The sequence below is a fragment of the Melopsittacus undulatus genome, chromosome 3 (assembly GCF_012275295.1).
Source record: "Melopsittacus undulatus isolate bMelUnd1 chromosome 3, bMelUnd1.mat.Z, whole genome shotgun sequence".
Taxonomy (NCBI): Eukaryota; Metazoa; Chordata; class Aves; order Psittaciformes; family Psittaculidae; genus Melopsittacus; species Melopsittacus undulatus.
The window spans coordinates 116,793,871-116,806,238 of NC_047529.1; the positions used below are offsets into that span (position 1 = coordinate 116,793,871).

The window sequence follows — 12,368 nt, forward strand, 5'->3', positions numbered from 1 at the left end:
ATGGATGGATGGATGGATGGATGGATGGATGGATGGATGGATGGATGGATGGATGGATGGATGGATGGATGGATGGATGGATGGATGGATGGATGGATGGATGGATGGATGGATGGATGGATGGATGGATGGATGGATGGATGGATGGATGGATGGATGGATGGATGGATGGATGGATGGATGGATGGATGGATGGATGGATGGATGGATGGATGGATGGATGGATGGATGGATGGATGGATGGATGGATGGATGGATGGATGGATGGATGGATGGATGGATGGATGGATGGATGGATGGATGGATGGATGGATGGATGGATGGATGGATGGATGGATGGATGGATGGATGGATGGATGGATGGATGGATGGATGGATGGATGGATGGATGGATGGATGGATGGATGGATGGATGGATGGATGGATGGATGGATGGATGGATGGATGGATGGATGGATGGATGGATGGATGGATGGATGGATGGATGGATGGATGGATGGATGGATGGATGGATGGATGGATGGATGGATGGATGGATGGATGGATGGATGGATGGATGGATGGATGGATGGATGGATGGATGGATGGATGGATGGATGGATGGATGGATGGATGGATGGATGGATGGATGGATGGATGGATGGATGGATGGATGGATGGATGGATGGATGGATGGATGGATGGATGGATGGATGGATGGATGGATGGATGGATGGATGGATGGATGGATGGATGGATGGATGGATGGATGGATGGATGGATGGATGGATGGATGGATGGATGGATGGATGGATGGATGGATGGATGGATGGATGGATGGATGGATGGATGGATGGATGGATGGATGGATGGATGGATGGATGGATGGATGGATGGATGGATGGATGGATGGATGGATGGATGGATGGATGGATGGATGGATGGATGGATGGATGGATGGATGGATGGATGGATGGATGGATGGATGGATGGATGGATGGATGGATGGATGGATGGATGGATGGATGGATGGATGGATGGATGGATGGATGGATGGATGGATGGATGGATGGATGGATGGATGGATGGATGGATGGATGGATGGATGGATGGATGGATGGATGGATGGATGGATGGATGGATGGATGGATGGATGGATGGATGGATGGATGGATGGATGGATGGATGGATGGATGGATGGATGGATGGATGGATGGATGGATGGATGGATGGATGGATGGATGGATGGATGGATGGATGGATGGATGGATGGATGGATGGATGGATGGATGGATGGATGGATGGATGGATGGATGGATGGATGGATGGATGGATGGATGGATGGATGGATGGATGGATGGATGGATGGATGGATGGATGGATGGATGGATGGATGGATGGATGGATGGATGGATGGATGGATGGATGGATGGATGGATGGATGGATGGATGGATGGATGGATGGATGGATGGATGGATGGATGGATGGATGGATGGATGGATGGATGGATGGATGGATGGATGGATGGATGGATGGATGGATGGATGGATGGATGGATGGATGGATGGATGGATGGATGGATGGATGGATGGATGGATGGATGGATGGATGGATGGATGGATGGATGGATGGATGGATGGATGGATGGATGGATGGATGGATGGATGGATGGATGGATGGATGGATGGATGGATGGATGGATGGATGGATGGATGGATGGATGGATGGATGGATGGATGGATGGATGGATGGATGGATGGATGGATGGATGGATGGATGGATGGATGGATGGATGGATGGATGGATGGATGGATGGATGGATGGATGGATGGATGGATGGATGGATGGATGGATGGATGGATGGATGGATGGATGGATGGATGGATGGATGGATGGATGGATGGATGGATGGATGGATGGATGGATGGATGGATGGATGGATGGATGGATGGATGGATGGATGGATGGATGGATGGATGGATGGATGGATGGATGGATGGATGGATGGATGGATGGATGGATGGATGGATGGATGGATGGATGGATGGATGGATGGATGGATGGATGGATGGATGGATGGATGGATGGATGGATGGATGGATGGATGGATGGATGGATGGATGGATGGATGGATGGATGGATGGATGGATGGATGGATGGATGGATGGATGGATGGATGGATGGATGGATGGATGGATGGATGGATGGATGGATGGATGGATGGATGGATGGATGGATGGATGGATGGATGGATGGATGGATGGATGGATGGATGGATGGATGGATGGATGGATGGATGGATGGATGGATGGATGGATGGATGGATGGATGGATGGATGGATGGATGGATGGATGGATGGATGGATGGATGGATGGATGGATGGATGGATGGATGGATGGATGGATGGATGGATGGATGGATGGATGGATGGATGGATGGATGGATGGATGGATGGATGGATGGATGGATGGATGGATGGATGGATGGATGGATGGATGGATGGATGGATGGATGGATGGATGGATGGATGGATGGATGGATGGATGGATGGATGGATGGATGGATGGATGGATGGATGGATGGATGGATGGATGGATGGATGGATGGATGGATGGATGGATGGATGGATGGATGGATGGATGGATGGATGGATGGATGGATGGATGGATGGATGGATGGATGGATGGATGGATGGATGGATGGATGGATGGATGGATGGATGGATGGATGGATGGATGGATGGATGGATGGATGGATGGATGGATGGGTTTCCAGAACAAGATTCTTCAAGTCTTCAGCCACTTTCCATTTTGACCTGAAATCAAATCCTTCTCCTCCTTTCCACTATGATTTGAAGTAAGTCCTTCCACTATAATTTTTAACTCTTCCACTGCCACAGGTGTGAGAGATTAAAGTGTACTGGGTACACAGCACAGAAAGGAAGAAATCATTAATTACCTTTTCTCACATGGACCACTCCATTCTTTGTCATATCATTCTAACTCACAACCACCTTAGTGTTCCTATGTGGGTGGTGGGGGGAATAACCAGTCCTGTTCTTGAAAGAAAGAATGACTGAAAACTTCAAACATCCAAAGAAGACATTAAATTAACAGTGAATTTAATTAGAGAATTAAAAATTTAATTAAGAGTTAAACTAAACTACATTAAGAAAGGCAAGTTCATCCAACATGACTCAACATTTCTCTCCCAAATTCCCACCTAGTAGGAATGGTGCAAGCAACATCCAAGCTCCTGCTTTTGAGGTTGTTGTTCTGCACAGTGTTTGTTCCAGGTCTTGGAGTTGTTTTAACTTTGTTCACTTGCACAGTTACCTTTGAACAAACTCAAGGCAGCAGGCACCACTTTGCTGTTAAGCAACATGTAGCCCCTGTGAACTTCACTGCAGTTTTTACATGCCAATCTGAGGGTGGCTGTACTCTTTGATACAAGTACTTCCCTTGATACAGGTACTTCCCTCCACATCCCTATTATCGCAGCTAAAATACACAGCTTAGGGAGGAAGAAACAGTGCATTATCTATTCCTTGTGTAGAACTCCTATAAAAGGAGGACTATGGCCTCTTCTTCAGCAGCAGTAACACACTGAGTGCAGTATGAAACCTGGGAGCCTCCATGTGCTCACCAACAGGACCAATAAAACCTGCCTTGGCATCCCCAAACCCTCACCTTTGTTATCAGGCTGGCAGGAGGTGCAGTCAGAAGCTACCGTGCTGAAGGCATCTTCAGTCTCCAAGCCCTGCAGAACATTTTCCCCACAGTTCTTTCTCCCCTTTCTGCTGCCATTTCATAGCTCAATTCACAATGGGTCTGTGGCAAGTGCCTGGTAAAACAGAGGCAGGACAGGCTGGTGGTGCTGCTGCTGTGTGGTATTTTAGCATTGGGCTCTTACCTTCTGCAGCGCTGTCACAAGAGCTGAATCTGATCCAGTGGTGCCAAGAGGTGGGGGAAGGCAGGTCAGAGATGGCTGAAGTAGCATGGAGCAGAGATGTGACCAGGTGAATGTTCTTAGGCAGTAACTTCAGCATAAACTATCACATCAGCACAAAACTGCTGCCACAAGAGTAAAGAAACCTGTAAATATAAATCAGAAGTTACATCATTGAAAGAACTGTCTCATAAATGCTTATTTTTATCTCTGCTATTTGGCTCACTGTAAGGCAAAGCCTCCCACATCCCTGAGCCCTTTAGCAACCTCAGCCCTTCCAGCAACAGGCTGAAAAACCACCAGCTACATCTTCTGATCTGCAACTCTCTGATCTGGTGCAGCCCTCTGACTACTATCAGCTGCTGGGTTTTCACGTTGGCAGTGATTAAATTATTACCAGGAGGGCAATGAAGAGAGACTGGTGCCATAGGCAGGGTTTTGGGTTTCTCAATCATGGGCTGCTATATGAGACACCTGGTTTGCTGGTGGCAGGTGGGATACATCACTCCCAGATGGGGAAAAGGGTTTTGGGGCAGGGGTTGGTTAGCAGGGCTCATTGACAGGGCTTTAAACTAAATATGAAGGGGAAAGGGGATTTAACTGAGCCTGTTAGGGACAAGCCCAAGAGGAACATGCTAGGGCTTGAAGGACAGTGGACTAGGGAGGACTATCAATATATTGTTTCACTTGTGGGAAAGGATAGTTTAGACCCTGTCCTGCAAGGGAAAAAGAGTACTAGGGCAAGACATAGCACAGCTAACTCACACAGCTTCAGGTTAGATTCAAAGTGCAAGGGGGTCATAGCTGAACTAGTGCAGCATTGTTCTACTATTAATGAAGACCAGAAGGCCTCCCACCTCCCAAGGGTGCCATCAGCGTGCTCTGCTCGCTCCCTGAAATGCCTGTACACCAATGCACACAGCATACAGAATAAACAGGAGGAGTTAGAAGCCTGTGTGCAGTCTAAAGGTTATGATCTGGTGTCAATTACAGAGACATGGTGGGACAGCTCACATGACTGTAATGTGGTCATGGATGGCTATGTCCTTTGTAGGAAAGATAGGTCAGCAAAGCAAGGTGGTGGAGTTGCTCTTTATGTGAGAGAGCAATAGAATGTATTGAGTTCTGTCCATAGGCAGATGAGGAGCGAGTGGAATGTCTGTGGGTACAAATTAAGGGACAGGCTGCTACAGTTGATACAGTTGTGGGAGTCTATTATAGACCTCCTGATCAGGATGAAGGAGTTGATGAGGCTTTCTACAGACAACTGGAAGTAGCCTCACAACTACATGCCTTAGTCCTCATGGGGGATTTTAACTACCCTGATATTTGCTGGAAGACTCACACAGCCAATCATTGACAGTCTAGGACATTCCTACAGTGCATTGATGGTAACTTCTTAATGCACATGGTGGACAAACCAACTAGGAGAGGAGCGCTGCTACATTTAGTACTCACCAACAAGGAGGGTCTGGTTGAAGTGGTGATGGTCAATGGCAGGCTTGGATGCAGTAACCATGAGATGGTGGAGTTTACGATCCTGTGTGGGAAGAACAGAATACCTAGTAAGGCCACAGTTCTGGATTTCCAAAGGGCCAACTTTGGCCTCTACAATCAACTGCTAAGGGAAGTCTCATGGGAAAGGGTGCTAGGTGGTAAAGGGGCTCATGATAGTTGGTCAGCATTCAAGGACCACTTCTTCCAAGCCCAGGATCAGAGCATCCCAATGAGGAGGAAATAAGTAAGGGAGCTAGGAGACCAGCGTGGTTAAACAAGGAGCTGCTGGGCAAACTCAAGTGGAAAAGGAGAATCTATGGATTATGGAAAGAGGGGCTGGCCACTTGGGGGGAATATAGGACAGTTGTTAGAAGATATAGGGAGGCAATCAGGACACCTAAGGCCTCCTTGGAACTTAAATCTTGCTAGTGAGGTTAAGGACAATAGAAAGGGCTTCTTCAAATACATAGCAAATAAAACTAACACAAGAGGCAATATAGGCCCACTGTTGAACAAGGTGGGTGCCCTGGAGACAGAGGATAATGTCACACCAGTCTATAAGAAAGGCAAGAAGGAGGACCCAGGTAATTATAGACCGGTCAGCCTTACCTCTGTCCCTGGAAAGGTGATGGAACAACTTATTCTTGACTCCATCTCTAGGCATATCAAGGATGAGGGGATTATTAAGAACAGCCAACATGGTTTTATGAAGGGGAAGTCATGTTTGACCAACCTTATAACCTTCTATGAGGAAGTGACTAAGTGGAGGGATGATGGTAGAGCGGTAGATGTGGTTTTTCTTGATTTCAGTAAGGCATTTGATACTGTCTCCCACAGCATCCTCATAGATAAGCTAAGGAAGTGTGGGCTTGATTATCAGGTAGTGAGGTATATCAAGAACTGCTTAAAAGGAAGAAGGCAGAGAGTTGTGGTCAATGGGGCAGAATCTAGCTGGAGGTCTGTGACTAGTGGAGTCCCTCAGGGGTCGGTACTGGGACCAGTGCTGTTTAACCTGGATAAGGGAACTGAGTGTACCCTCAAGTGGTGACACTGAACTGGGAGAAGTGGCTGACACACCAGAAGGCTGTGTTGCCATTCAGCGAGACCTGGACAGGCTGGAGAGTTGGGCAGGGAGAAACTTGATGAGATTCAACAAGGGCAAGTGTAGAGTCTTGCATCTGGGGAAGAACAACCCCATGTACCAGTACAGGTTGGGGGTTGACCTGCTGGAAAGGAGTGAAGGGGAAAGGGACCTGGGGGTCCTGGTGGACAGGAGGATGACCAGGAGCCAGCAATGTGCCCTTGGGGCCAAGAAGGCAAATGGCATCCGAAGGTGCATTAGAAAGGGGGTGGTTAGTAGGGCAAGAGAGGTTCCACATTAACATCAGGAAGAACACCTTTACTGTGAGAGTGACAGAGCACTGGAACAGGTTGCCCAGGGAGGTTGTGGAGTCTCCTACGTTGGAGATATTCAAGGCCCACCTGGACAAGTTCCTGTGTGATGTATTCTAGGCTACCTTGCTCTTGCAGAGGGTTGGACTGGATGATCTCTTGAGGTGCCTTCCAACCCTTGGGATTCTGGGATTCTTTTCCCTGTGACTTGGCTTTTAAATGCCTTTCGCAACACCGTAGATGTTCCTCAGCTTCTGCTCTTGGGTCCAGTTGCTCTGGTTTTTGCAACCTAATTCTGGAAACACAGACGCAGGAATGGAAGTCCTGTGGGACATAATAATTAATGAATATTATCAAGAAATATTATTCAATTAATGAATATTATCAATATTAATCAGTATTATCAAGCACCCCTTTAGAAGGGGTGCTGATACTATTCAGCCTACACAGGTCACAACCCAAGTTATATTCCTGTGTTACACCTTCAGTAAAGTTTCATTTCACACTGGTTGGCTGATGCACTTGCCAGCTTTGATTCATTCCAGCCACCCAACCGTATGGAAAGGGTTTAGGTCCCTGTGGATAGTAATGCACTTTCATTACCTGTAGGCTGACTGCTGCTGGGGAAGGTGTGTGCCACAGGGAGCCCGTTTCATTGAGCTGGGACACATGCACTGTGGGTTCCTTACACTTGCCCTGAACCGGCCCTGGGTGTGATGGAAGGTGGATCAGCTTAACCTGTGGTCAGAATTTGCCTGTTAAATCCTGACATTAGTAACTTACTCTCCCCCCCATGTCTTTGTGACTGCTAGCATGAAGGAGAAGGAGATTTTTGAGCATCTATCTATAAGTGGCCTTGATGCCCCTGGCTAATGCCACTGTGTAGCTTTCATCATTACCTGTGATGGGCACAGAGCGCCTCTGTCCTCCTGGAGCAGCAGTTTCCAGGGCCAGACAGACCATGCACAGCAAAGTCCTCGCTCTTCACAGCTCCTTGAGGAAGATGCTGCCACGTGGCTGGAGGGCTGACACTGCTAAAGCCTGAGGGAAAGTCTGATCCCACAGACATTCCCTTTTCCTGGGTGCTGGTGGCATACCTGAAAGCCTCTCAGACTCAGAGCTGCCAGGGCTTGCCTGCAGGATGCACATGTGTGGGCTGAGTTGGTCCATCTGCAGTAATCTCAGGCATAAGGTGCCAGGGGCAGCTGGGATTCATCTCACCCTCAGATGCATCTGATGTGACTGCATTTTCGGGCAGTGGAAATCTCCATACAGCAGTTTTGTCTTCACCCTTTTCTTCCATTTACGTGCAACCGAAGGAGGAACTGCTGAATTCAGTTGAATTCAGGGCACGTGCATCTGCTGGGGTTCAGCAGAGAAGCCCACGAGAGAGGCTCACTCTCAGAGCTCCTGTACTACAGGAAACATGCTATTGTAATGCAGATTTCCCCTCAATTCCTCAAAGGTGTTCCAGCCCCAGAGTCCTCCCCAGCCTTTGTGCAGAGCACTATTGCAGCTCTCCCTGCGGGATCAGAATGTATGCCTTGACTAACAAGTGCCTGCGTGCTGAGAGAGTTATCCTGCAAAGCAATTGGGGAAGGAGGGGGGACTCTAACATGCAGGTGGGAGAACCTGTGACAGAGCATGTATGGCAGTCTCCTCACTCTTCACAGCTCCTTGAGGAAGGCAAAGCCTCTCCGTGAGCTGCAACCAGCTCAAGGGTTAGTGGTGGTGGGGGGAAACTAAGCAGGTACACAAGAGAAAGGCCAGGCCCTGCGTTATTGCTATGGCAAATAATGAAATGGCTGCAGGTTGTCATAGGTAAGCTGGCTCTCTGCTGACCTGCAGTAAGCTGTTTGTTCCAACTAAGCTGCTTTTGGCTCTCAGATGTGAACAAGATCCCCTCTAATCAATGCTGAATTAAAGAGCCACTTAGCATTACCTTACTGTCCCCAGAACAGTGAGAGCTGGAGGGCTCTCTTAGCCAAGGTGGGAGTCAGGATGGGTGCATGCAAGAGACGTGATGACTACAGTGGCTTAATGGTATCCATTAAAGCCATGTATTTACATTATAGCAGGGGGTTGCAACTAGATCATCTTAAGGTCCTTTCCTAGCCAAACCATTCCGTGACTCCATACCCCACTGTGCTTGCTAGTCTACTTATTTCTCATTTGATAAACACTTAAACTGTAAGAAATAGCATCTATTTCTTATTTTGTGCAAGCACACTTCATACTTCTGACTGGACCGAATAGTCTAAAGGGAAGCATCATTTTACTTGCGTACTACTGTTGGTGACTGTTCTAAGAAGCTTCACACGCTGTTGTCTCATCTTAACTCATCTACAAAAGGTGTATTTCCTCTTTAAGCTCACAGCATTAAGGAATGCATGTATCAGGCAGTGCTCAGGAGGGGTAGAAGCAACCAGTTTGCCTTGCACCCATCCTGCAGGCTTCCAGTGCATAGCTATTTTTCTACTATATATTACTACTATATAGTACTATAGTACTATATAGTACTATATAGTAGTGCTCTGCTATTTTTCTTACACCAAAGTACAGCTTCCCAAGAACCAGTTCTCAAGCCAAGTTCAGCTTCAGCTTTATTTATACAAACAGAAACAGATACAAAATTATTAAAGCTGTATAAAGCACTGAAAAAAATCCCACAAACCAATTTGAGGTCAGAAATAAGCACCCTCTGGATGCCCTACAAGGTCATTGCATATTGGAGTGGGAAGTTTTGCCTGCATACCAATTGGAATCTAACTGCTCAGAGCAGCCCCTTGTTTCAGGTCATAACAGTCATTGATAGGACTCCTGACTTTCCAATGTTAATTCAATGGAATTACAATGTTTAAGTTTGAGAAACTTCCTGCCCTGAGCTCAGTTCTACTCCAGCATCAAGGCCAGTCTCTGATCCTTTTAGTACATTCAGAGGCTGCGAGCAATATACTCTGTGGCTGAGAGGATCCCTGCAATCATTATAAACCAAGCAGGAGGGCCACGGCTCTGGCCAGGAAGCATTCAAGGGAATGGTACCTCCTAGAAATGACTGCCAGGGGACATGATGGCATCCTCCTGGGTGAAAAAGCCTTCCCTACACTTAAAGGGCTGGAGCTTCTGCTCTGAAACAGCAAGAGATGGTTTGCATCTCCACACCGGTAGAGAGCTGAAACCTCTGCCCTTGTTTCTTCAGGCATAAATGATGGGGGGGGGGACAGGGAAAGAAGGCTGCAACAGAGACATGAGAAATGCAGGCACCAAGCTGAAGCCTACCATCTCACGGACTGAATTCCTTGCTGAAGGAATAAGCCATCTCAGACTTGGCTGAAGCCGCAGGAGTGATGGACAGCACGACTCTAACTGTGCCCCCCAACAGGCTGAAATGGCTGTTGGGGGGCATGGTACAGGTTTTGACAGGAGTCCTTCTGCTCTGGGGGCAGGAAGTTGCTGTTGGCAGAAGCCCTATCCAGGACTGGTGGCCTTTTGCTGGGCCTATGGGGAATACTTTAGGAAGTCTAAAGGTCTTCAAACCCCCTCTTTTGAAAGAAACCATCCCTAGGACCACCGAAAAAAGGAGGTTGTTTTAAGGTGACACTTTACATGAAGACATTAAAGACAAAAAGCAGACTTTGCTACAGTAGCTACAAAAGTAGTTTAAGGCTGAAGTGCTGCAGTCAGTGATAATGACAAATGTTCTAGCTTATATCAGAAAGCAATCAAGAAAAACTGATGAGCATCATGGCCTTTGGGGAGCAGCGTAAGTGCAGGGCACAGCCCTGTGTGCCCCTGAACAGAGGCTCTGGGAGATTAAGCTTTTTGAATGCTGCAAGGCAGGGGAAAGCTTTTCTTCACTATCTTACAATAAGCAGCAAAACACTGGCAGAAATAAAACCCATCTTCAGCATATGTAAAATCCCCATTGGGAGCTGCTGCTGCTGCCAATGGACAGGGTCACAAAGATGTTTTCTTATCAAAATCATTCAAAATGCTTCATAATCTGTCCCCAGCCTGGCTACAGCTCATCAGTGTTTCTGGTTCAATTCCTGCATTCACAATCCAGAATCATAGAATCACAGAATAGTTAGGATTGGAAAGGACCTCAAGATCATCTAGTTCCAACCCCCCTGCCATAGGCAGGGACACCTCAATTAAATGAGCCTTTGTGTTTAACACACTGACCAAAGACTTGGCCTGGCACATCCTTCTGCAGTGCAGGAAAGACATCAGCCTGCCTTAAGAATCCCTGGTGTGTGTCATTCCTAACTCACAGCGTGCGTTTGCTCCCATTCAATTCCGACGTGAGAGTAGCAGTACAGGAACCCGAGGACAGTCAGTGTCGCCCATGGCCAGCCTATAAATAGAAAGAGAGACAATCCCAGTCAGAACAATTAATGACTGCTTCCAGCTGAAATGCTCTGGGGATGACTTATGATGCTTCTCATTAATGCTATTAGCAATTCAGTCTCGGAAGGATGTAAAGCCAACCCACCGATTTGAGAGGGGAAGTCTGCATTGTCTGAGCTCCAGGGATGCCTGACCTCCTGCAGCCTCAGGCTTTTCCAGTTTCAGGGAACTGGGCCAGGTTTATTCCTGCTCTGCACCTCCAAACCGTAACTGCTGAATTAAAGAGGTCTGTTTCAATCGCCTCCTTTGTAATGGGCTTGTCTCTGAAGCAGCTCCCTGAATGAACGTGATGCTTTCAGCTGGCTACAGTGCTTCCCAGGCACAAAGGGATGCAAAGTCACAATGCAGCTTATTAAAAACCAGACCAAATCCAGTCACCTGTCCTGCAGGGAAACCTCTGCTTTAGGTACCCTGCAGCTGGATGTAAAGACTGACGTATGCACTTGCCAGCCCCATAACAGCTGAGGGGTCAGAGCACCACTGTGCTGCTGCAGAGCTGACAGCCCTGTTTGCCTGTTGTGTTCTTGCTGGATTGTTTTTACCTAGAAAGACTGAACCCTCCAATATATAAAACCTCTGCTGGGGAAATTCCTCTTCTCCTTGGAATTTCTGAGATGTAGTTTATAGGTTTGAGATCCTCAGCATTAGCCCCTAGGGATTATTGGTGCATTTTGGCTGGGGAAAGGGGAACAAAGATGTTTGAGGGGTTTTTGGTTGCTGCTGTTGACATAACAGTGTTGGTTATGTGTATGACTGGTTTCTGTACGCTGTCCTCGACCTACCACCCCTGCTTCTGACAGAAAAGCTTCAGTGCTTCCTCTTGGGGAAGGAAACCTGGGACCTGAAGGAGCCTGCTGCCAGCCAGGAGACTCCCACTGGCCTCAAGAAGGGATGGAGTGGAGCTGTAACCTCTCTACAACACCCTCCTGCAGGAAGAGCTCTTTACAAGGTATTGTCGTGATTTAAACCAAGTCCCCCAACTCCCGGAGAGTTAGGAAGGAGAATCCAAGGAATGTAACCCCCACGGATTGAGATAAGAACGGTTTAACAGCTAAGGCATAACACAATAGTAATGATACAGCCAATAACAAGCGCAAAGAATACAACACCCCACCAGCCACCGACCCATAACTCACCCCA

At 47.6% G+C, this 12,368-nt stretch overlaps 1 protein-coding gene across 1 annotated transcript in view; it reads right to left on the reverse strand.

The window, feature by feature from the left end:
• Positions 1 to 10,333: 10,333 nt before the first annotated feature.
• HHAT (hedgehog acyltransferase) overlaps positions 10,334 to 12,368 on the reverse strand; it is a 131,637-nt gene continuing 129,602 nt past the window's right edge. Inside the window, exon 11 of the mRNA XM_034060709.1 lies at positions 10,334 to 11,175. Within this exon, the coding sequence (XP_033916600.1) occupies positions 11,084 to 11,175 (92 nt within the window). The 3' untranslated portion in view covers positions 10,334 to 11,083. The remainder of the gene's footprint in view (positions 11,176 to 12,368) is intronic.